Raw genomic sequence first — 22,417 nt, 5'->3', positions numbered from 1 at the left:
ATCAATGCTCTTATCAGCCTCAAGGATGTGGTGCTTGGATCAGATTGATGAATGGGGGAGCAGGACAGGGTTACAATATGGACATGATGGTTCCACCAGCAAGAACATTCTTTCCCCTTCACTTTTTCTTACTTTTCCACTCACTTTGAGGCAACTTTTCCTTACTCTGTATTTTAGCTGTATTTTACTCTGAGAGGTAGGTGGGTGCCTGTCAACATTCCTACCACTGACAGCTGAGTGGTACTTTTGCTCTGCAAAAAGAAAAGAAGGTCAATCATGCAGCCTAAAGAAACACCCAAGAAGGGCAACCACTTCCCCAAGGTGCCTTTCCAGTAGGGAAACCTCAATGTCAAGTTCAAAGTGCACTTCCCTGACACATTAACATCACCCACATGACAGATTCTTAAGCAGCTGCTATGCTATCTGTGGTCTCTACCTCAACCAGCCCAGGATCTAGGACAGCAATACCCCTGCCCAAACAGTGTCATTCATGGTTTAGCCATCTGGAAAAGCCTCTGGTGGGTAAATTCGGAATAAAGATTAATCTCTTGTTTCTTCTTCAGCATCATTTTCAGAAAGTATACATGTCCTTAACCCTCTTTAGATATAGAAGACCTGTCTTCCCTATTTCTCTAAAGGATATAAAACATTCACTGAGGGGGGATGTGGGGGCTGCTATACATTTTCACTAAGGTTAAGCTAAGAGGCAGAAGGCAAAGCCCCTTTCCCCCAACTTCATCATGGAGGAAATGGGTTTTGAGGGGGAAGGGGCACATAATATCTATTTCTCAATAAGAGCTCCAGAGGGGACAGGTCACCTTTTAGCCGAAGCTGAAGGAAGCAATCAGCAAGAGCTGTCTTCTTCCTTTCCTTCACACACAAGCCCTGAGTTAGCCAAAACCCATGCCCCAATATAGTACACAGAAAAAAATATATTAGAGAAATATTTATTGGGAAGAATCAATATTCTGCACATAGAAGGAATTATTTTTGGATGGGAACTTTTCCTCCCTGGAAACTCTGTAGAAGTGATTTCTGTCTAAACAGTAGAGACAGATCTCTGAACACAGTGCCTTTAGCAGTGGAGAGTGTGGCCAGTGGGGCCTGGACAGCTTGATGCCTGCAGGTGGGGCTTGGATGGGGCACATGCTCCCTGCAGGGCACTGGTGGGGGATGTTTCTGACACGACTGTTGGCCCTTACAAGCCACAACTCTATGGGGGTCTATGTTCTTGTCTCTGATCCACCTGGTACTTGGAGGATAACTCTGGCCAGCAAAGATAGCTTCTTGGTGGCAGGACTTGTTATTTGTCACTTTAGAGGCTGGAACCCGGTAGTTGAGAGGATGCCCCTGGACAGGTGCTGTCTGGACCTGCACTTCTGCCTTCTGCTGAGTTTTCCCAGACTTCTCTGGGGAAGGAAGGGGCTCCTGAGAGCAGGGGACATCTACTGGGTGCTGACACACCAGTTTCTCCTCTAGAAACTTCCCAATGTCTGTCATGATTTTCTGAGCTTCAGTTGTCCCAGTAACAGTAGCTCTGCTCTTGACTAGGCCTCTGGTCTGTCCAGCTGATACAGGGCTGCCCTTCTCCCGGGGGCCTTCTTGCCTTTTGCATTTTCCCCCCAGATAAAGCCATTGAAAAAAGTGTTTCATTCTTTTTCTGGTAAGACTTTCAGGAGGAGGCTGCCCCTTCTGTGACAGGGCCTGGCAAGACTTGCTCCCAAGCGTCTCCTCTAATACCATCTTCTGAGTAGGGAGACTTTTCCTCCTAAGTTGGGATGTCCCCAGCCCTGCATCTCCTCCACCAAGCTCCTCTGCTTTGGATCCCGGAGAGCTCACTCTCTTTGCAGTGCATGGGAAATTATTATCCTGGCACCTCCTGAAGCCATTTTTAGGGACCCAAGTCTTCTGCTGCTGCTCCATCCTGATTCCTCTGTCCTCCAAATGGACATGCAGCACCTGGGAAGCTCCCATATCCCCACCTGAGACACCCTGGGCATGAGTCAGTGAGGCCTTGTAAGTCAAGTTATCTGGAGCAAGGGACGCATCAAGGGGACGGCCTTGAGCCTGGCTATGCCCCCTGTTCTCTAGTTTACATTTTAACTCATCAAGCAGTTGTTCTTTAAGGTCTAAGGATTTAGGATCTTGGGGAACTGGTAGTTTTCTTGGGGGCCTTTCAATGGTCACAGTAGTTTCAACTTTATTCTCATTCACATTTATGGCTTGGGAGCTCCCTGGCTTGCTAGTTGTCAAATTCTCACTGGTTTTTAATTGAACAGCATTGAGCTCCTCAGCCCTGAATATCTCCCTTGACACGTTGGGCTTGGAAACAGGTTCTAACTTCTCCACCTTTTGGCCTTGCTTCATTTCTCCTTTATCTCTAGAACTCACACTCTTAGACTTTGGCTCCTGTCGGGTCCCAGCTTGCTTTGTAAGCAGCTTTGAGGGGTATCTGTTGGCCGGGTGCATCTGTCTCTGATTTGCTTTCCCTGAAATGCAGAGTTTGCTAGTCGGCCGAGTCTGTCTGGCATCCTTACTTCTCTGAACATCCTCTGCAAGCCCACGGTTCGTATTAGGGTGTGATCGTCTCAGGATCCTCTGTCCTCCTTTGCCCACAGGCCTGGTGGCAGGGGCTGAAACTGTTGTTCCCACCTTGTCTCCATGAAGAGATTTAGAGCTTCCTCTTTGGAACCTGATGCTCCCAGATTTGGAGTCTGCCTCAGAAAGCTCATTGGTTGAGGAGGAAAAGTTGGAATGGGACAAGGACTGGGAAGAGGCATCTTTCAATTTAAAGATCTCTATGGATTCAAGGACCTTGCGGGGAAGGCCCCACAACATCCTCATATGAAACTTTTTAATATGGGCCTCCAGCATCTGTTGTGCCCTGGAATCAACAAAGGTCAGTTCGTGGCAGGTATTCAGGGAGTAGCTCTCGCCCATGGATGATGGCAGATTTCTCTCTTCTATTTGAGTGTGGGATTTCTCAAGAATAAGTAATGTCTGTTTGATAGCATGCCATGAGCTATTCACAGTCCCAGGGAGCTTACCCTCATTGATTTCCTCAAACTTCTTGCTCAAATGTACTTTGAGGGCATTTTCAAGTTGTCTCTGACCTAGGCTCCCTGCTGACACCCTTGAGTTTTCCTCTGAGAGACTTGGCATCTGACTGTTTAGGTCTTTCTCAGAGTCATACTCCAGATCCTTATCTGAAGAGCTTTTTGTGTCATTCAACAGGTGATCTTTCGGGTGGTGCTCTAGGCTCTGCCCCTGATCCTTCCCCACATCTGCCTCTAGCTGGAGCATTTCTGAGTCCCTCTCATGGATGCTTCCAGGTTGGCTCAGTCCAACACTCAGATTTTTGCTACTCTGACCCTTAAGCACAGAGATCAGTGAGACTCCATAATTGCTTTCTGCCTCCGAGATCTCCAAAAACTCTCTCGGAGGCATTAACAGTGACACAGACTCAGTGATTCTGCGGGGCAGGCCCCACCGGTGTTGGATGAGCCTTTTTCGAAGGTGATGCTCTAGTTTCTTCCGAATTTCATCACTGAGAGGAAACTCCCCAGGAGGGATGGAGATTGAAGCATGAGCCCGGGGGGCCCCAGGGCCCCGGGGGACCTGGTGGTAAGAAATACTGGGAGCTGGTAGACAAAAGTCTTCCTTAGATCTTTGGACCACAGAGGGTACACCCCACAAATTTTCCTGTTGTTTCTGCAACATGTTCCATTCCAGCTGTTGAATTTCAGATGAGGTAAGACACTCTGGTTCATTCTGAGGCTTATGGAAACACACTCCACAGATCCTAATCTGGGATAGAGGACTAGATGGTATGACTGGGAGTGGGGATTGAGGGTGGACCTGGGGCTGGACTTCAGTGAGAGGTAGAGGCTGGGATGGAGGCAGAGTTTGAGGCAAGGGTTCAGGCTGAATCTCAGGTAAGGACAAAGGTAGGGGATGGGGATGCACTGGGGATTCTTGGTCTGCAGAGGCATTAGAGTTTCTATTGAAAAAGACTGAGGAACCATCACCTGAGACATGAAAAGCAGAGGGCAAGGACTCGCTGTGCAGAGATGGGAGACCCCAGAAGAGCTGGATACATTTTTGCTGTAAATGGTCCTCCAAGGACTTAGGATATGGGGGCTGCTGATGCATATGCAGCTCCTTTGGTTTGTCTTTGCTGCTCCAAAAAGGAAGGGAGGCAGCCGGGTCGCACTTATCGGCAATTGACTCCATCATTTTCTCTGAAGAATTTAGTTGGTAGTCTGGCCCAAATTGTTTTGGAAAATAATCTTTTTTCTTTTCTTTTTCCTTCCACATCAGGAAATCACTCCTCTTTTGGACCTGTCTCTCCAGGAGTGCCAGGACATCAGGGCTAAGAAATGAGAGGTTCCCAGGCTCTACAAGGATGGCTGCAGGGTCTCCCCCAAAAGAGGTCTCTGCAGAATGGAGGGCAAGAAACTCTTGATTGAAATCACACTGTGTCAATGTGGGAGGAAACAAGTCTTTGGCATGAGCTTTCCACCAGGAGAAGTCTGAAACTGACAAGCCTGAGTGATCAATGCCTCTGAGTGTTGGGACATAAGTGGACAATGCACCAGGGCTATCAGGAGGTGCACTCTCGGGAAGAGGCTTCAGTAAGATGGCAATTGATTTAGACTGAGTGACAGTTAAAGTGCAGTCTTGCTGTGGTGAAACACACAGGGTTGGTGGTGCATGATGACAAGCAAATGAATCAGTGGGATTCATTGCCTGGGACAAATCTGATAAGTTATTAATATCTTGGGCAAAGGTGGGGTCAAGAGAGAAGATGGTATTCAGAGACAGAGTGGCCTCTGGTGGGACAACAGGATCTGCTATCTGAGTGTCATGTGGTAGGAGAGGGGGGAAGGCAAGGGCTTGGGGTGGGGAACAGTCCACCGGGAATTCAGAATCCAAGGGAGCAAAAGGCTCTGGTGACAGAGAGTGACCCAGTGGTGAGGGTAAAAAAAAGTCAACTAAGGGAGTCATCGGCCTCGGTGAGAGAATGGAGGGGGGCAGTGGGGAAGGCTCAGACAGAGAGGCTGGTATTAGGTCTCCCGGAGGGACTGCCAAGGAGTCAGGGGACAGAGTAAACGATGAGTCAGTCACAGGAGCTGTAGAAGCCAAAGGGGACACAGAGGAAGTAGCATCTTCCAAGGCCTCTGGGAACAGCAGCCAACTGACCTCAGCAGATGCATTGTTACACACCTCACAGGAAGGGTCTGGACACAACAGCTGACGAAAGCGGGTGGTATCATCATGCCGGCCCAGGGGGCTGCAGGAGACAGGAAGTACAAAGATGCAACCAGAACAAGAACAAGGAAAGGGAGACCTGTTTGTTTGGTAGGGGTGGGGTCACTTGGAGCCTGCTGCCCCTTTACATTTCTCCACCTCTATGACTTCACAGCACACTCCATAGCCCTCACCTCCAGGCCTTCATTCACCTACTCATTCCTATGCTACACCCTCCCATGACTACAGCAGGCTGCACTGAATCCCTGGAATTGCTTAGAACATGCTAAAGAGGGGTCAGGAAAGAAGGGGAGAGACTAGTCACCTTTTCAGAATAGAAATCAGCTTCATTTTCTCCTCCGCTTCTGTCTGGCGACATCTCCAACCTGAGAAACCAGAATGGATTATATGTAATAAAGGTAGAAGCACAGGTATTATACAGGAGTCCCTTTATTAGAACACCTTGGGATGTTAAACTCTGAAAGACCCAAGAATTAGGACATGGGGTAAAGTGGTCAATGATATTAACAAGTTCACATATGTATGTTTCTTCCTTTGTAAAGTACTTTCACATGCATTTATATCTCATGTGATGCTTTTAAAACCACCATGTGAAGCACGGAGCTCAGTGCTGCCTCAGAGAGGAGTCTGATCATCCAGGAGGTCAAAGGACTTTTACAAAGTCAGGACACAGAAGTTCTGACTCCTGACATCTCACATGGCCACCTGATGGGAAACACTCATTGCCCAGGTCCCTCACTGCTTCATGCCCAGCAATGGGCAGGGCAGGGAATCTGAGAAGTGTTCCAGGCTCTGACTGCTTTTCCATGAGCCTCCCCTCTGGGAGCTTTAGTTTCTGAGAGGAATTGTATCTGTCAACTGACATCCTCAGAAATCAAGGACCTTGGATCTCATAGAAGAGGCAGGAAGGGTCACCCTGGGAGAGCTGGATGGAATAAGCAGAACCTTACCTTTCGATGTTCCACCCTTCCTTCTCCTCTTGGCTCTGCCTTGACGCTGAGAACAAAAAAGAAAAGAATGAAAGGTGGGGATTCATTTTCTCGCTCCTCTTTAGAAAACTCAGATATTCATTATCCATGAATAATATGACTGTTTTAATTAATAGAACTATGTCTTCCTCCCTTTGATCAATTTTAAAGGTTTGAAATGTTTTCTTTGAAAAACACAAAGAAGGACTTTTGTCTGTGAGGGTCATACTTGACATTCTCAGAAGTCATCTGCTCAAGAAGGGCATAGAATCTGAGGCCAAGAGTCATGTCTGTGTCTCTCAGATAAATCCCTGGATCTTGGATCTCAGGCTCCTGCCTCTGCTCAGAGGATCTCAAGCTCAGCACTGCCTGACGCCCAACTCAGAACGGCTTGCTCAGGTGATGCCTGACGTGAGAATGTGACTTGTGATCAAGCCTTGGGGAACTCTGTTCTCCTACATAGACCTCAAAACTTTCTACATTACCCAACCCAGGGCCATGAAATCACTGTTTGGGATTTTATCCTGGAATCCTCCAAACACTCAGATGGTCTCTGAGTTTCATACGTCAGCCTTAGTTCTCCCTGAACCCCTTGCCCTTTCTGGTCTATGAGTTCTATCCTCTCTTCAAACTCCCTATCTTAAGATGTCTCTCTGACTGAAGCAAACTCACTTTAAAATATGGGAATAAAAATGGGTCCAATAGTAAGGAATCTCTGTTGGGGGTTCTCCCAGGGTTACTTACGTTTTGGATGTCTTTGCTTTTACAGGAGGTTGGTAAACATGGAAATCCCACCAGGTACCACAGGAACAGAAGGAGCAACCCTAGCCCACATACGACAGTGAGGTTGGGGTCAATATCCAAGGACGTTGAGCCAAAGCTCAGACATGGGTCAGTGTGGCTGTTTAAAAAAGAGAGAACTTTCCATTTTCTGAATTCCATTATTTGAATCACAAGGCAGCCTTGAAGTCAATGAGCACTGAGAGTGCAGGGGCTTGGTTATAGTCCCAGGCCTGCATCACAGAGTACTGAAGAGTCACAAAGGGTTTCTGAGGGTGGGGGAGGGGGCAACCTGAAGAGGGTGTGCCCACAGCCCCTCCCCCACCCACCTGCTGAACCAACCCCTCCACCCCTCCTGGGTTCTTCAGGTGCCTTTGCTCTACCCTGCCATCCTGTTTTCCAATTCCATCCTTTCATGACTTCATATATTTAGATTAATGAAATTTTCTGCCTGTTCCATCTGTAACCTAGATATCACCCAAGTCCTCTTTTCTGTTTGAGGACCTTGAGTGTCACCACTCCACTGCTTTGAAAGTGTGAAAAACTGCCTGAGATTTTCGCTGGACATTTACAGTCAGGGTCACTTATGTCCTTAAATCAATCTTTCCTATAGAATGTTTTTTCTACATGAACCCAGATAGAGAACTTAAAGTTCTTTTACTTAGTTTTGCAAATGTTGAATAGGAAATGGTGGTTTTTGTTTCAATCAGCCTTTACCATCTTCAGACAGGGGCTGGCTCAAGTAATTAAAATGAATAATTCATCTTTCAACAGTCAGAAAACCAAAATCACTATAAAATAAATGTAAATAATTTAAACCTCACATAATCTTGAGGATAAGTGTGTAGCACTTATTTTTCTGAGGTTAGTGAAGCTTAAACTGCATAAAGACTTTCAGGACATGCTATACATACACACCCACACCTTTGAAAAACCAATTCTGTATTTTCAAATCTACGAATAAAGGGTTTTCTCATTTTATTTCAATATTCCTTGTTTTGAAATTTTGGCTCTACTTCTTCTTACTTGACTTAAAATACAGGTAGTCCCTTCATGCCACATCAGTTTTCTAACACATGAACCAATCCCTGTCCTAGTCAGTTTGGGCTGCCTTAACAAAACACCACAGACTGAGTACTTAAACAGCAAACACTTATTTATCATAATTCTAGAGGCTGGGAAGTTCCAAATGAAGGCACTATCAGATTCTGTGTCTGTCGAGACCCACTTCCTGGTTCAAATGCAGCTGCCCTCTCCCTGTAGCCTCTCATGGCAGAAAAAGAGGCTGAGGGAACTCTAATTCCATCCATGAAGCCTCCACTGTTATGACCTAATCACCTCCTAAAGGCCCCATCTCCTAATACCATTATGTTAGGATTAGGGTTTCAACAAATGGATTTGGTGGAAATATAAACATTCTGTCCATAACACTCTCCAAAGGCTGGGATGGGTTACATTATGCTAAGTCCTCTGGTGGCAGGGTGGGACCCAGGAGTGTCAAAGCCTTAAGGCAGAATCTAGTCTTGAGCAGCCTTACATGATGATCCTTGTGGGTCCTATAAATGTGACCTTTTCCTAAGAGTGCCTTGCTACACACATACAAAAAAAGGTTGAGAAGCTCAGCTCTAATAATCAACCCCATGTATGTTCGAAAATCAACTACCTGCCACACTTTTTTTTTCAGGCTCCTGTCAGGATTAAATAATCCCAGTATTTACCTTTCGCCCCCTTCCTACATCTTCCTTTCTAAACTCTTGATCTTCTTGACGGCTGTCCTCTGAACTGTCTCTAACTTCTCATGTCTTTCTTTAACTCTGATGCCCTTTATTTGACACCCACAGCCTAGCCCAGTTACTTGATCTCCTGAGAAAGGGTTAGACAGCCTTCAAGCCCACAGAGTCTTCTTTCAATTATGCAGGAACAGGTTACCTGCCCTGAGGATAAAATCTGCCAAGAGGCGCCACTTCCTCCTCACCTTGATGTGCAGCCTCAGCCAAGTTTTCATTTAATAAATATTTACTGCTGGAAACGAGGAGGTTTGAGCACCTGTCTCTGTCCTTTAAAGACTTCATGGTGCAGTTTTAGGAAAAAGCCCTCCACGAGTCAAGGGTTACCACATAGAAGAGGGCCCCCATGGCATTTGTGAATTGCCACGCGATCTCTGGGATTAGATCAAAAAAGGGACAGACGCTGTGGATGACAACTGCTTAAACACATTATACTCCTCAGGAAGGCATCCCTGCATGCCTACCCTCTCCAATTTTCGGCTACAAATGAACGATTCTTTGAGAAGATGGTTAAAGAACAGCTCTTCTCAGAGTTCCTGTTGTGGCTCAGTGGTAATGAACACAACTAGTATCCATGAGGACTTGGGTGCGATCCCTGGCCTCACTCAGTGGGTTAAGGACCTGGCATTGCCATGAGCTAAGGTGTAGGTCGCAAACAGTTGGATCCTGCAATTGCTGAGGCTGTGGTATAGGCAGGCAGCTACAGCTCTGATTTGACCCCTAGCCTAGGAGCTTCCATGTGCCAGGGGTGTGGCCCTAAAAAGACAAAAAAAAAAAAAAGGAATAGCTTTTCTCTTTTAAAAGGCTACCTCTTACATACATTTGTGTGCCTTTGTGTTTAAAACCTACAAGAGGGTTCTGTGAATTTTCTACTGTACAGCATGGAAACCAGCTATAATGGAAAAAAATTAAAATCATTTTATATAAAAAATAAACACTTAAAATATTTTAAAAATAAAATAAAATAAAATAAAAATAAAACCTACAAGAAGAGTTTCTGCTGTGGCTCAGCATAGTGTCCATGAAGAAGTGGGTTTAATCCTTGGGCTCATTCAGTGGGTTAAGGATCTGGTGATGCTGCAAGCTGTGGTGTAGGTTGTAAATGAGGCTCAGATCCAGTGTTGCCATTGCGTAGGCCTCAGCTGCAGCTCTGATTCAACCCCTAGCCCAAGAACTTCTGTATGCTGCAGGTGTGGCCTTAAAAAGAATAAAAAAAAGATTAAAAAAAAAACTTTAGACGTTTCAAAGGCTTCTCTGAAAATGTTAACAAGGCTCCTTTTTAGAATCTGGTAGAAGGTCCTTCAAAATCTACAGAAATAAGGGACTAAAGGTACATCACTTTTTTTTCTTTTTCTTTTTGTACTAACCACAAATAAACTCCATTGGCAATTAGTAAGAGGGGGGTCATAGTACCTATTTTCCCTAGACTAACATCAACTATAAATTATAAGTTTATTTGTCTAATTTACAAAACATTTTGCTTTTAGTGGTCTCAGTGGATTTCCACAAACATCCTGTGTTGTAAACAGGACAGGCATTACTGTGCTCATTTTATCAATGAGTAAAACTGAAGCTCAGAGAGGTCAAGTGACTTCAGCAAAAACATAGCAGAGCCCTGACAACCAAATTCTTACAATCTTAATGCTTCTGTTTTAAACAATATAAATAGTGATGTCTTAAAATAAAAAGTATACCCTGGTCCTAAAATCAAAGATGCATGTGACTGAGAATATTCACTTTGTCCATTAAATGGTGCCAAATTTGGGAGGTAAAGAAAAGCTATTTTTGGCATCCTATCACCATTTAGGTATATTTTCCTTTTCATTATTTTTTTAATTATTTTTTATCTTTTATTTTTTTATTTTTTTTTTTGGTCATTTTAGGGCAGCACCCATGGCATATGGAGGTTCCCAGGATATGGGTCCAATCAGAGCTGTAGCTGCTGGCCTATACCACAGCCATAGCAATGTAAGATCTGAGCTGTGTCTATAATCTACACCACCGCTCACAGCAACACCAGATCCTTAACCCACTGAGCAAGGCCAGGGATTCAACCCGTGTCCTCATGGATGCTAGTCGGGTTTACTAACCCGTGAGCCACAACAGGAACTCCCCTCCTTTTCATTCTTAGCACCAGTGTCATGATAGGTTTTGCCTATTGCCCTCTTAAACCCTGCTTTCAAGAACTCTATTGCATACGACTCTCAGAAAGGTATAAAGGAATAATAAAAGTTGAAAATGTCATCCCTCCCTGGAACACATTTCACACGTTTTACATATATCCAACCCCAAAGCCTGGTAATAAGGCTCTCACCAGAGCATTTCAGGCAGCCATCCCGAGGTGGCGGTGGTAGCTTTTAGGAGAGTGAGATCTCCTCACCACCCAATGACTTCTTCCCAGGTGACCTTCATCACCACACAGAAGTCTGATCCCGGATTTCAGGCTGCACTTATGGTCTCCCCCAGGAGGAGTATTTCCCAAAAGCTCCGCTAGCATAACATGCTGCTACTTGAGGAGACTCAGCAGAGGTAGGTCATTAGTTTAGGACTGTCACATGTCCTCAGTGCCACACATCCCAACCATTATCCCAGGGATGAGTCCCATGAAGGGAGCTATTTTTAGGTTATCAGAAAGTCTGAAGAACAACAGATTTTAAGGCAAAATCCTTTAAAAATGCATTTAAAACAGTAGCTATAAGGTGTTCATCATCCATTCATATACCACATTTTTATTGACCTCTGCTTGTAGTATTTCTACTAGAAATGCCAAGAAAATAAGGCATTGCCTCCATCACCAGTAAGTGAGATCTGCAAACAACTATAATAAAATAATATGAACTATAAAAGTAGGAATAAGAACACAACAAAAATACAGATAAAGGAGCAATTAATTCTTCTACCAGGAAGAAGATGAGAGTGGAGCAGGGAAAATTTCCGAGCTGGTGCCCATTGAAATGGGCCTTGTAAGATCACCTCCTCCTCTCTTCTTCCCCTCTGCCCTTGACCCTCTTCCTCTTCCCCTTCCTCCTCCTCCTTTTCTTCTTTCTTTAGACTTTATTTTTTTTAGAACAGTTTAAGGTTCACAGTAAAATTGAGCAGAAGTATAGAGTCCTCATATACCATCTGATCCCCCAACAGCCCTACACAACACACACACACACACACACACACACACACACACACACATGCAGAACCTCACCTATCAACATCTAGCATCAGAGTGAGACATTTGTTACAATCAAACCTACATTGACACATCCTTGTCACCCAGAGGCCATGGTTTACATGGGTTTAAACAAACAGATAATGGCATGTATCCATCATCACAGTATTGGACAGAGTAGTTTCACTGCCCTAAAAATCCTCTATGCTCTGCCTATTCACTCCATCTTCCACCCCAATCACTGGAAACCACTCACCTTTTTATTGTCCCCAGAATTCGGCCTTTTTCAGAATATCAGATAGTTGAAATCATACAGTGTGTAGTCTTTTAATATTGGCTTCTTTCATTTAGAAACATGCAATTAAAGTTACTGAATGTATTTTCATGGCTTAATAGTGCATGTCTCTTTAGCACTGAATACTGGTCCATTGCCTGGATGGACCACAGCTGATTTATCCATTCACCTTGGACATCTTGTTTGCTTCACAGTTTTGGAACCTATGAATAAAGCTCCTATAAACTCATTTTTTTAAATACCACATTATTGAGATATAACTCACATACCATACAATTCACCCATTAAAAGTGGCTTTTAATGGCTTTTAGTATATTCACAATGTTGTGCATCCATCACTACATTCAATTTTAAAATATTTGCATCACTCTAAAAAAGAAACTCTGTCCCCTTAGACTTCACCCTTCAATCTCATCATTATCCCCAGCCCTAGGTTATCACTAATGTACTTTCTCTACAGATTTGCCAATTCTGGAGTTCATATGAATGGAACTATCCACTATGTGGCCTTTTGTATCTGGCTTCTTTCACTTAGCATAATGTTTTCAGGGTTCGTCCATGTTATAACATGCATCTGTACTTCATGTCTTTCATGGCAAGTAATACTCCATTGTGTGGATATACCACATTTTGTTTATACATTGATCAGCTGATGAACATTTGGGTTGTCTCTACTTTTGGCTATTATGAATAAAGCTGCTAAGAATACTTACGTACATATTTTGGTGCAGACATACGCTTCCATCTCTTGCTCATTCATTTTCACAATAACTTAAAAGTTACACTTTGTCTAAGCTTGTTGTTTTCTGAGAGTTTTGGTAACATGACCATATCAGACTCCCTATGAAATTACATCTTTGGGGTCCAAATGCAATTTTTATCAAATTCCGGGTGCATCAATTTCCCCTCCTGCCAACACTCTTGAAATTAGCCTTTGAATCAGCAGGAATGATGGTGATGCATAATGTTTAACATTTTAAAGTAATTAATGTCTTATGTTCTCAAGGGTCTATTCTTAGAAAAGGGTGTGGGAAGAGGAAATGCAATCCAGCCAAAGTGAAACATGAGCAAACCTGTAACATATATAAAGTGCATATCTGATCACACTAAAGCATCAGGCATGTGTCTGAGGATGAGAGTAGCCAAAAAGTAGGCTGAAAAAAGAAGGGATCTCAATTGTGAAAGACTTTGAATGACAGTTTAAGAACCTTGAACTTTCTACCAAGGGAGTGGGAAGCTAAGGTTTTCGTAATGAGAAGAATGGCATGCCCAGATCTCTGTTTGGGAAAGATGTCTGGCAAGCTGGTTGAGAGTGAGGGGGAAATATGCAGATTAATCACTGTATCACATAGAACTCTTTTTGCCGATAATAGAAAACCTGATGAATTCTACCTTAAGCAAAGCATTTTAATTTATTGGCTTCTATTTCTCCACAAGACAGGAGAAGATTCAGCTTCTGGCTCACGATCTCTTGGTTGTGCTTTCTTGGTGTTGACTCATTCTTAAGCCACATCTCTTGTAGTCCCAAGATGGCATCCAGCCAGGACAAACAGAATTGTTGCCACAGTTTCTCAACTAAAGTCCCAATATTCAACTGACTGGAAACAGCTCAGGCCATAAAAACACCCCTAAAATAATTACTGGGAACCAGAGGATATTACTGGCCTAGTTTAAACCAGTGCTACTCAAAGTGTGGTCTATGGATGGATGAGTGGCTGTTTCCATATTTTTGTCATCAACTGCAACAAGATAAGTATAGAAATTAAAGATGATTAGAAACTTTTGTTACAATTTGACAGATTAATTAAATCTAATAATAAAAAATTGAGGCCTATATTTTGTGGGCCACTGTGCCATTTTTCCAGCAATTCATTTTTATAATACTTTGTGCAAGTGCCAGCCCACAAAGGATGGAGGTGTTGGAGAGGAAGCAAAATGGTCCTTCACTGCAGACAGTTTGAGAAACTGTAGTCGCATGTACATGCTCCACTATGAAGCCTGGGGGTGAGTCAGCCGTCTGGAAGTACACAGAGAGACTTTGGAGAGATTCTTCCCTCTTGCCATGAAAGAGGGCAAAAACAAATGTCCATTATAATCATGGGATCTTATTTAGAGAGAAGGACACTTCCAGAATTACTTTAGATCTCTTATTTTCTCACGCCTTTTTCTACATTGACCTACCCTTATTCAGAGTTGCTAGTAAGACTTTACTCTTTGTAAGCCTTGGATATGGCCCTTTTAATAGGCTAAACATTACATGGGCATTCACCTACTCTGCCCACTGGAACTTTTATTACTAGAATCAAAGCATTCGAATGGCTCTCTTAAGTCATTAAGAGAAAAACAACTTTGAGCTAGACTAACACAAGGTAATTACTAAGCTGAGCCAAATTCCTTTGCCATGCTCTTGGCACTGAGGTATGGAAACTCTAGAGCCCTATAAGAGGTCTGAAGGAAAAAAAAATGTTTAAGACAAATTTTAGGGATCTAAGTTTCTCATTAAAAATACATTTTAGAAAATTGTTTTAAGTTAACTTGCTAGGGCAGTTGTATGGCAAGGAAACGTTCAGCAGTTTGGCAAATTGCAGCTTTCACACTTTTCTTTTAAAATAAAATGGAAATAATAAAAACACAATTAAAAATAAAATTAAAAAAACATAATCTGAAAGAGTATTTTGATTCTTTTTCTAATTAAAGCTCTGCAATTAAAGTTTTGCTGGAGAGCAACCTGTGTTTTTAATCCCACAAAGGGCTAGTACATGCACAGGACTTGAACTGTCTGCTAACCTCAGAGCTGGAAGTGACCTTGAGAACTTTCTAGCCTGGTATTCTCATTTTACAAATTGGAAACTGAGGCCAGGGCAGGATTATTTCTTTTTTCCTTAATTCTGTCTTTTGTATGTGTCTACATGTACACACGTGTGTATGTGTATGTGTGTGTTTTGTCTCAGAAGGCTTGGAAACTTGATGTCTGCACATAATTTGGACACTGAATATGGGACTGTTTTCTTTCAAGTATGAAGATAAGGACTCAACACCAAATTTTATCCAGTACTACCTTGAAACCTGCAATCTTCGCCTGAGTGAACTTCACAAACAATTGACATAGTAATGCTTTTCTGTGACAACTGGATGGAAATGTAGTGTATACCTTCTGCAATAAAATAGACTGAATGGATAATTTCAGTCTTCTTTGATGACCCCAGCTTAGACTAGTAAACAGCTGTGGTATTCCAGGGGAGCAGGTGTACACAGTCTAGGACATGGATTCAAATGTGCATGGATTCCAGCAGTGCCCCCCTATACCTGCTATCTTAAAAAAAAAAAAAAAACATTACCTGTATTTTAGGAGTTTACTTCTTTTTCATGTAAACACAATGATTGTTAATCAAATAAAAATACACAGTGCAAAACTGACCTATGACAGAATACCCTTTAACAGGTCATGGAGCTACCCTGAGAGTTAATGTAGTTTGGATCACTTTTATCCCCTGGGGCAGGGGGTTGGGTGGTGAGGGAATGACCTGTAGGAAATAGAACAGAACTAACATTTGGTGGGTACTTAATTTGTGCCCCAAACTTCCACTCACCTCATCTCTTACTTATTCTATAAGAAAAGAAATATTTACCTCACTTAAAAGATACTAAGACTGAGCCCCGGGAAGACTGAATAACTTGTCCAAGGCCACAAGAGCTAAAAAGTGACAAAGTAAGGTTTGAACCAACCCAGGAGTGCATCTTCAGTTTCATGATGCTGTCTCAGAGAGTAGACCCACTGGGTATTGATTCCTGACCCTTCATTATCAAACCAGCAGCTATATTTTGCTATATAAAAAACCACCTCAAAACTTAGTGGCTTAAAACAATAAACATTTTATTTGCTTATAAGTCTGTAATCTGGGCTGGGCTTAGCTGGGTGACCCTTCTCTTGATCTTACCAATGGCTACACACATGGATTAATCTAGCTGGTAGGTCAGCAGGGGCCTTGGATTGGCTGGGACACTGGGATGGCCAGGCTTGTCCCACAGACACTCCCTCTTAGGTGGCTCCTTTGATGGACAATCTCTCCACATGGTTCTAGCAGGCTAATAGAATTCTTATAAAACAGACCATGGCTCTGAAGAAAACAAAAGTAGAATTTCTTAAGGCTTAGACCAAGAACTGATAGAGCATTGCTCTGCCACTTCCAGTTAGTTAAAATAAGTCACAGTCCCAACTCAGATTCAAAGAGAGAGAACTACACAGAGGCAAATATTGGGCGACATGAATTACTATGGGCTAGCCACGTAGCAGCAATCACTGTAATCTTCCCAAACATTGGCAAAACCACTCTGAAAGCTGTTGTTTCTTCTATACCTTACACTTTTCTTATATCCAGTTTTTCACTCTTTTCCTGTTTGTTTCTCCACTTTCTCCTTTCATTTCTCAACTTTTCTGCATTGTAACAGGCCTTCTCAAGCCAACCACAAATAAAGGATGGTTTTCCTTCAGATGAGTGAACTGACCGATCCCATCTTGTCAACTCTATCCTTCAGGTTGTCAGTCCTTGCATCTGAAGAGTTCTATTGACAGAGATTTCTTTGTTGTGGTTGTTGTTTTGTTTTGTTTTGCTTTTCAAACCAGGTTCAAAGCTAGAAGTCTAATTTAGAGGGAATAAGACATTACTGCCTCAAGAAGCAACTTAAGTGAATACACTTAAATGCTTTGTCCTTAGAAATAAAATCTAGAGTCTGTGGTACCACTCTTTAGCTTCACCTGCAAGAAGGCAAGATGTCCAGTTCAATGGCCAAGGCAACAAATCAACTTTTATCAGGTTTTTACATGCTTTAAATTCCTTTAACAGTCATTCACCAGGGCAGAGAAGGAAGAGAGGCCTGTGGAAATCAGATAATTTCCAGCATTACAATTCTAGTTCACAGCAGGTTGCTTCTTTCACATGGCTAAAATGAGATCAGATTAAATTTCCACTGAATCATTCAACCTATCTGATCACTGCTTTCTGCTGTCAGGAGAGATTCAAGGGTACCAAGAATTAGCCAGGGCCTGGAGAACTTGTTGTACAGACACCGCAAGCACAAAGAGGCAAAGAGAGCAAAGGAAATAAGAGAAAAAAAATGATAAATGCCCAAGGCGAAAATTCTTGCAGAAAGGAATCATGGGTTTCCATTTGAAATACTAAGGAATTAAAATGAAAGTTAAAGTTGAAATGTGAATAACTCTTAAAGACTCCCCAAATCCATTCACTGACAATGTTTATCATTGTTTCTTTTATTCTTCTCCCTGAGGCCAGTCACTGGATCTTTGATTGCTGGAGTACATCTCCACCAGACATTTAGCTGCAAAAATGAAAGGGGATTAAATTCAACTTGACTATTAATTGTGTAACTGAAGGAGGCAACTGAGGTTAAAAAAAAAAAAAAAAAAAAACTCTGTTGTTATTTTAAATTAATTCATTGACTCCATCATCACAAATATCAAAAGTTGATTGAAAATGGGTATAAATTCATATATAAATGACATACGCAAACTCATTACAACCCTCATAACGATTTACACAAAATCCAGTTAATAGTCTATGAAAATTTTGGAGAATCTGATTAGATTCTGATGTTCTCAGGAAGAAAAAAATTGATGTTTATCAAAGAAATTTTTGAATGAAGAATATGAATGGGACTATAGCCACACTAGATATGAGGCTGAGCTGGAGGGAGGGTTCTGTGGTAGTGAATGCTAGCACCAGTGACAATATGGTGGGGGGAACTTTGAGGGATGGCTGCCACCAGTGTCTGTGGCATCAGACCCCCAAACCCACCCTTCTCTGGGAGACCCTCCAAAACCAGTAAGCATTTTTTTACTTTATGAGAACCCTCTTTTAAAACTGCTTTTGCTGCATCCCATTCATTTTGGCATCAACACATCTTATGACCTCTTCCTGCCAGACTGGTCCTGGATCTCACCCCATTTCTTCATCACACCTCCCCCTGGACCAGCATTCACCACCCTCAGCCTTAAATCACCGACATGGTCTCCCACATGAGTTCCATGCTTTACTCTTTTGCCCACTTGTTAACTTCTGCTCTTTTACATGGAAAATGAACACTCTATGGTGAAAAAAAAATAAGGCTATGATAGTTAAAACAAGACCTACTGAAAGAAGAAGATATATGGAGATAGCAAACACAGGATAATCCAGAAATTGATGTGTTTTTTCCATGTATCAATTTGCTAGAAAATAAAAGTGACATCACCACAATGGAAGAATAACCCATTAACTTGCACAGGAATAACTGGGTAGGAATTTAAGGGAAATAAAGTTAATCTAGGCTCATCTTTCCTAGTGTATAATAAAATAAATCCAGATACATTAAAAAGTTAAATTTTTTTTAACAGTTAAATATTTTTATTGGAGAAATGTCTATTCAGGCCTTTTGCCCACTTTTCATTTGGGCTGTTGGCATTTTTGCTGTTGCATTGTGTAAGGTGTTTGTATATTTTGGAGATTAAAGAGTTCCCACTGTGGCACAGTGGTTAACGAATCCCACTAGGAACCATGAGGTTGCAGGTTTGGTCTCTGGCATTGCTCAGTGGGTTAAGGATCTGGTATTGCCGTGAGCTGTGGTGTAGGTCACAGATGCGGTTTGGATCCCGCGCTGCTGTGGCTCTGGCATAGGCCAGTGGCTACAGCTCCAATTAGACCCCTAGCCTGGGAACCTCCATATGCCGTGGGAGCAGCCCAAGAAATAGCAAAAAGACAAAAAAAAAAAAGAGAGAGATTAAGCCCTTGTCAGTTGCATCATTTGAAACTATTTTTTCCCATTCTATAAGTTATCTTTTTGCATTTTTTTTTTTTAATGATTTCCTTTGCTGTGCAAAAACTACTGCCTTTGGAATGGATAAGCAATGAGATCCTGCTGTATAGCACTGGGAACTAAATCTAATCACTTGTGATGAAACAATGAGGCAGGATAATGTGAGAATAAGAACGTGTTTATGTACGTGTGACTGGGTCACTTTGCCGTACAGTAGGAAATTGACAGAACACTGTAAACCAGCTATGATGGAAAAAATAAAAATCACTAAAAAAAAAAAAAAACAATTAAATATTTTTAAAACATCCTCTTCCAAATGTCCACTCAAACAAGGTATTAGACCTATGAATTTAAAACCAAAGATGACTTACCAAGCTTATAATCCTTTTAAGAAATCATAAGAGACCCATTAGATTACATAAAATTTAAAGCTTCTTTTTACAAAAACAAAAAAGGGAGTTCCCGTCGTGGCTCAGTGGTTAACGAATCCGACTAGGAACCATGAGGTTTCAGGTTCGATCCCTGGCCTTGCTCAGTGGGTTAACGATCCGGCGTTGCCATGAGCTGTGGTGTAGGCTGCAGACGTGGCTCGGATCCCACGTTGCTGTGGCTCTGGCGTAGGCCAGTGGCTACAGCTCTGATTCGACCCCTAGCCAGGGAACCTCCATATGCCGCGGGAGCGGCCCAAAAATTCGCAAAAAAACAAAATAAAATAAAATAATTTTAAAAAATAAAAATAAAAATGAAAAACAACTAGCATAAGCAATTTGGGAAAGAAAAAAAAACACAGATGGAAAAATGCGTTATTGCAATTATTATGCAAAATACATAAATGCCAAAGTCAATATTTTTTATTTGTTGATCTTTTTTTTTTTCTCTCCGTGGCCTCTGTTCAGGGCAATAAGAATTATCTTCCTAAAACTCTGTTTCCTTATGACATTTCCTTGTTATAGGAGTAGCAATTCTCTGTTGCTTACCATCCTCTAAGGTCAGTCATTTCAGCACAACCACCATTTCCATATACCATCTCCACTCAATATTTATTTAATAATTTTCTTTAAATCAATTCTGCTTTACTTAAATAAATTTGCCTTTGTTCCAACCAATAATTTCTATGAAATCAGAAGTTTCATATAAATGAGATTAAAATGTATAATACAAATTTAAAAGCACGAATCTGTCTACCACTGGAAATTACCTATGCTGACTGTGATGATTAATTTTAATGTGTCAACTTGGATAGGCTACGGTGTCCTATTGGTTGGTCAAACATCAGTTAATGTTACAGTTACAGAATTTTTTTAGATGCGATTCCATTTAAATCAGTAGACTCTGAATACAGTTGATAACTTTTCATACTATGTGTGGACCATAGCCAATCAGTTGAAGGACTTGAGAGAAAAGACTGAGGTCTTCCAAAGAGTAAGGAATTCAGCCTCTAGATGCCTTTAGATTCAACATCTCAACATCAACTCCTGCCAGAATTTGCAGGCTGCTGGCCTGCCCTGCAGATATTGAACCTGCCAGTCCCTGTGATTGCATGAGCTAGTTCTTTAAAATAAATCCTCACCTCTTGTCTCTCTGTCTCTGGGAGTACATGTGTCTGTGTGTATGCGTACATTCTATCTTATTGGTTCTATTTCTCTGGAAAACCTTGACTAGCCTTTGGGAAGACTCACTTAACCAATCACATTCAAAAGTGTTGACCTAGATGCCAATGTCCACCTAAAATCTGGCTCCTCCTTCCTGTTGCAAGTTTATTTCATGTGATTTTTCAGTGCACACTCTGCTTTACTCTATCTGTTCATGTCACACCTTTGTGCTCTGTGCACTTTGCTGAGAATGCCTTGGTGTGCTAGGCCTCTCCAGGTACACCTCCAAGGCCTGGATCAATACCACATGAAGAGCCAAGGAAGAAGTAAGGCACATTTAGAAATATGAAAAACCAGCTTTGGAAAGTAAAGTTTAATCTCACATGCCAATTCTGACTAATTGGTGGTGGCTTCTTGGAACATATTAAGGATTCTGAGGCTCTCTAAAAAAACATAGTGATCTATTAGTAATATTTGACAGTAGAAGGGTGAGAAGGAGCCAGAGTGGTAATAAATGAAATACATATTTGCTAAGTCTGGCTTGATTATTAAGGAAACTAGCCAAAAGTATTTTCCTGAGCACTTTCCAATGTCTACTTAAAGAAGATATCAGATCTATGAACTTGTTTAAAAACCTAATTTACATTCTAGTTATTTTCCAGATTTACATATATAGGATAAGTCAACCAAGAGCATTCATACAAAAGTAGAAAGAGTACAGACAGCAAGCTACATTTGCTTTCACCAAACCTGCTTTTTCACATAATTTCAAATATCAAACCAGAGTCTACCTGCTGGGATGAGTTAGTGGGGAATACAAATATCACCAGTATACCCACTTAGCTATTCCTTGGCCTAGCTGCTCAGAACCTGATACTGGGACATCCTTATAAATACCTGGGGAAATCACAAGGTATGAAAATTCTCAGAGTTCCCATTGTGGCTCAGCAGGTTAAGAACCCGACTAGTATTCATGAGGATGTGGGTTTGATCCCTGGCCTCGCTCAGTGGGTTAAGGATCTGGCATTGCTGTCAGCAGTGGTATATTCATAGACACAGCTTGGATCTTTCATTGGTGTGGCTGTGGGGTAGGCCAGAAGCTACAGCTCCAATTCATCCACTAGCCTGGGAACTTCCATATGCTACATGTGCGGCCCTAAAAAAAAAGGCAAAAAAAGAAAAAAGAAGGAAATTCTCTTGGGACAGAAAAGTTATATTGGTCATTCCCTCACATCCCTGCCTTTCCATCCCTGAACTCCTGGAATAAGAAGAGAAGCAACCCTTTGCAGGACAACAAGACTAGAGTTTGCCCAGTTATAAAGATTGTCCTGAAAATCAACCCCAAATCGTCCTGATAGGAAATCACACTGAGCCTAGTTTTCAATGGGTCCTTTGCATATTCTTGAAGACTGGGAGTAGCAGAGGGGCATGAGTATTTACACAGATAGATTAGGTTACTTTCATATATTCCGAATGTGAATACTTCTTTCTGACAAAACAGTATGACAGGCAAAAAAGAGACAGATAAATCATATTCAGTCTGTGCTTTCAAGAAGCTCCTAGCTTAACTGAGAATCAAAGAATATATAGAAACCAGGGTCAGCAAAGTTTTTTTTTTTTTTTAATTAAAGACCAGATAGTAAATGTTTTCAACTCTGCAGGCCATATATTCTCTGCTATAACTACCCAACTCTGCTGTTTCAGCACAAAAGCAGCATAGACAATACTTAAGTAGATGGGCGTGGCTGTAT

The 22,417-nt window shown here is 42.0% G+C and overlaps 1 protein-coding gene across 1 annotated transcript; it reads right to left on the bottom strand.

Annotated features, from left to right (window-relative positions):
- Nucleotides 1-959: 959 nt before the first annotated feature.
- Nucleotides 960-9,091, bottom strand: LOC125120829 (spermatogenesis-associated protein 31D4-like). Its single transcript, XM_047769238.1, has 3 exons — nucleotides 8,995-9,091; nucleotides 6,222-6,267; nucleotides 960-5,293 (listed from the first exon to the last, which is right to left on the bottom strand). The coding sequence occupies exons 1-3, from the start codon at nucleotides 9,089-9,091 to the stop codon at nucleotides 985-987; spliced, it is 4,452 nt and encodes a 1,483-aa protein (XP_047625194.1). The 3' UTR covers nucleotides 960-984.
- Between the last annotated feature and the right edge of the window lie 13,326 nt (nucleotides 9,092-22,417).

Source organism: Phacochoerus africanus, chromosome 2 (genome assembly GCF_016906955.1).
Source record: "Phacochoerus africanus isolate WHEZ1 chromosome 2, ROS_Pafr_v1, whole genome shotgun sequence".
Lineage (NCBI taxonomy): Eukaryota > Metazoa > Chordata > Mammalia > Artiodactyla > Suidae > Phacochoerus > Phacochoerus africanus.
This window is presented reverse-complemented; position numbering and strand designations above follow the sequence as displayed.

What these genes read in the sequence shown, in the direction of transcription:
- LOC125120829 (XM_047769238.1), bottom strand. Translation starts at nt 9,091, where the DNA reads ATGAAGTCTTTAAAGGACAGAGACAGGTGCTCAAACCTCCTCGTTTCC. An exon ending in GGCTGAGGCTGCACATCAAG is followed by an intron (nt 6,268 to 8,994) that starts GTGAGGAGGAAG and finishes TTTTGTTCTCAG; the next exon opens with CGTCAAGGCAGAGCCAAGAG. An exon ending in GAAGGGTGGAACATCGAAAG is followed by an intron (nt 5,294 to 6,221) that starts GTAAGGTTCTGC and finishes TGTCTCCTGCAG; the next exon opens with CCCCCTGGGCCGGCATGATG.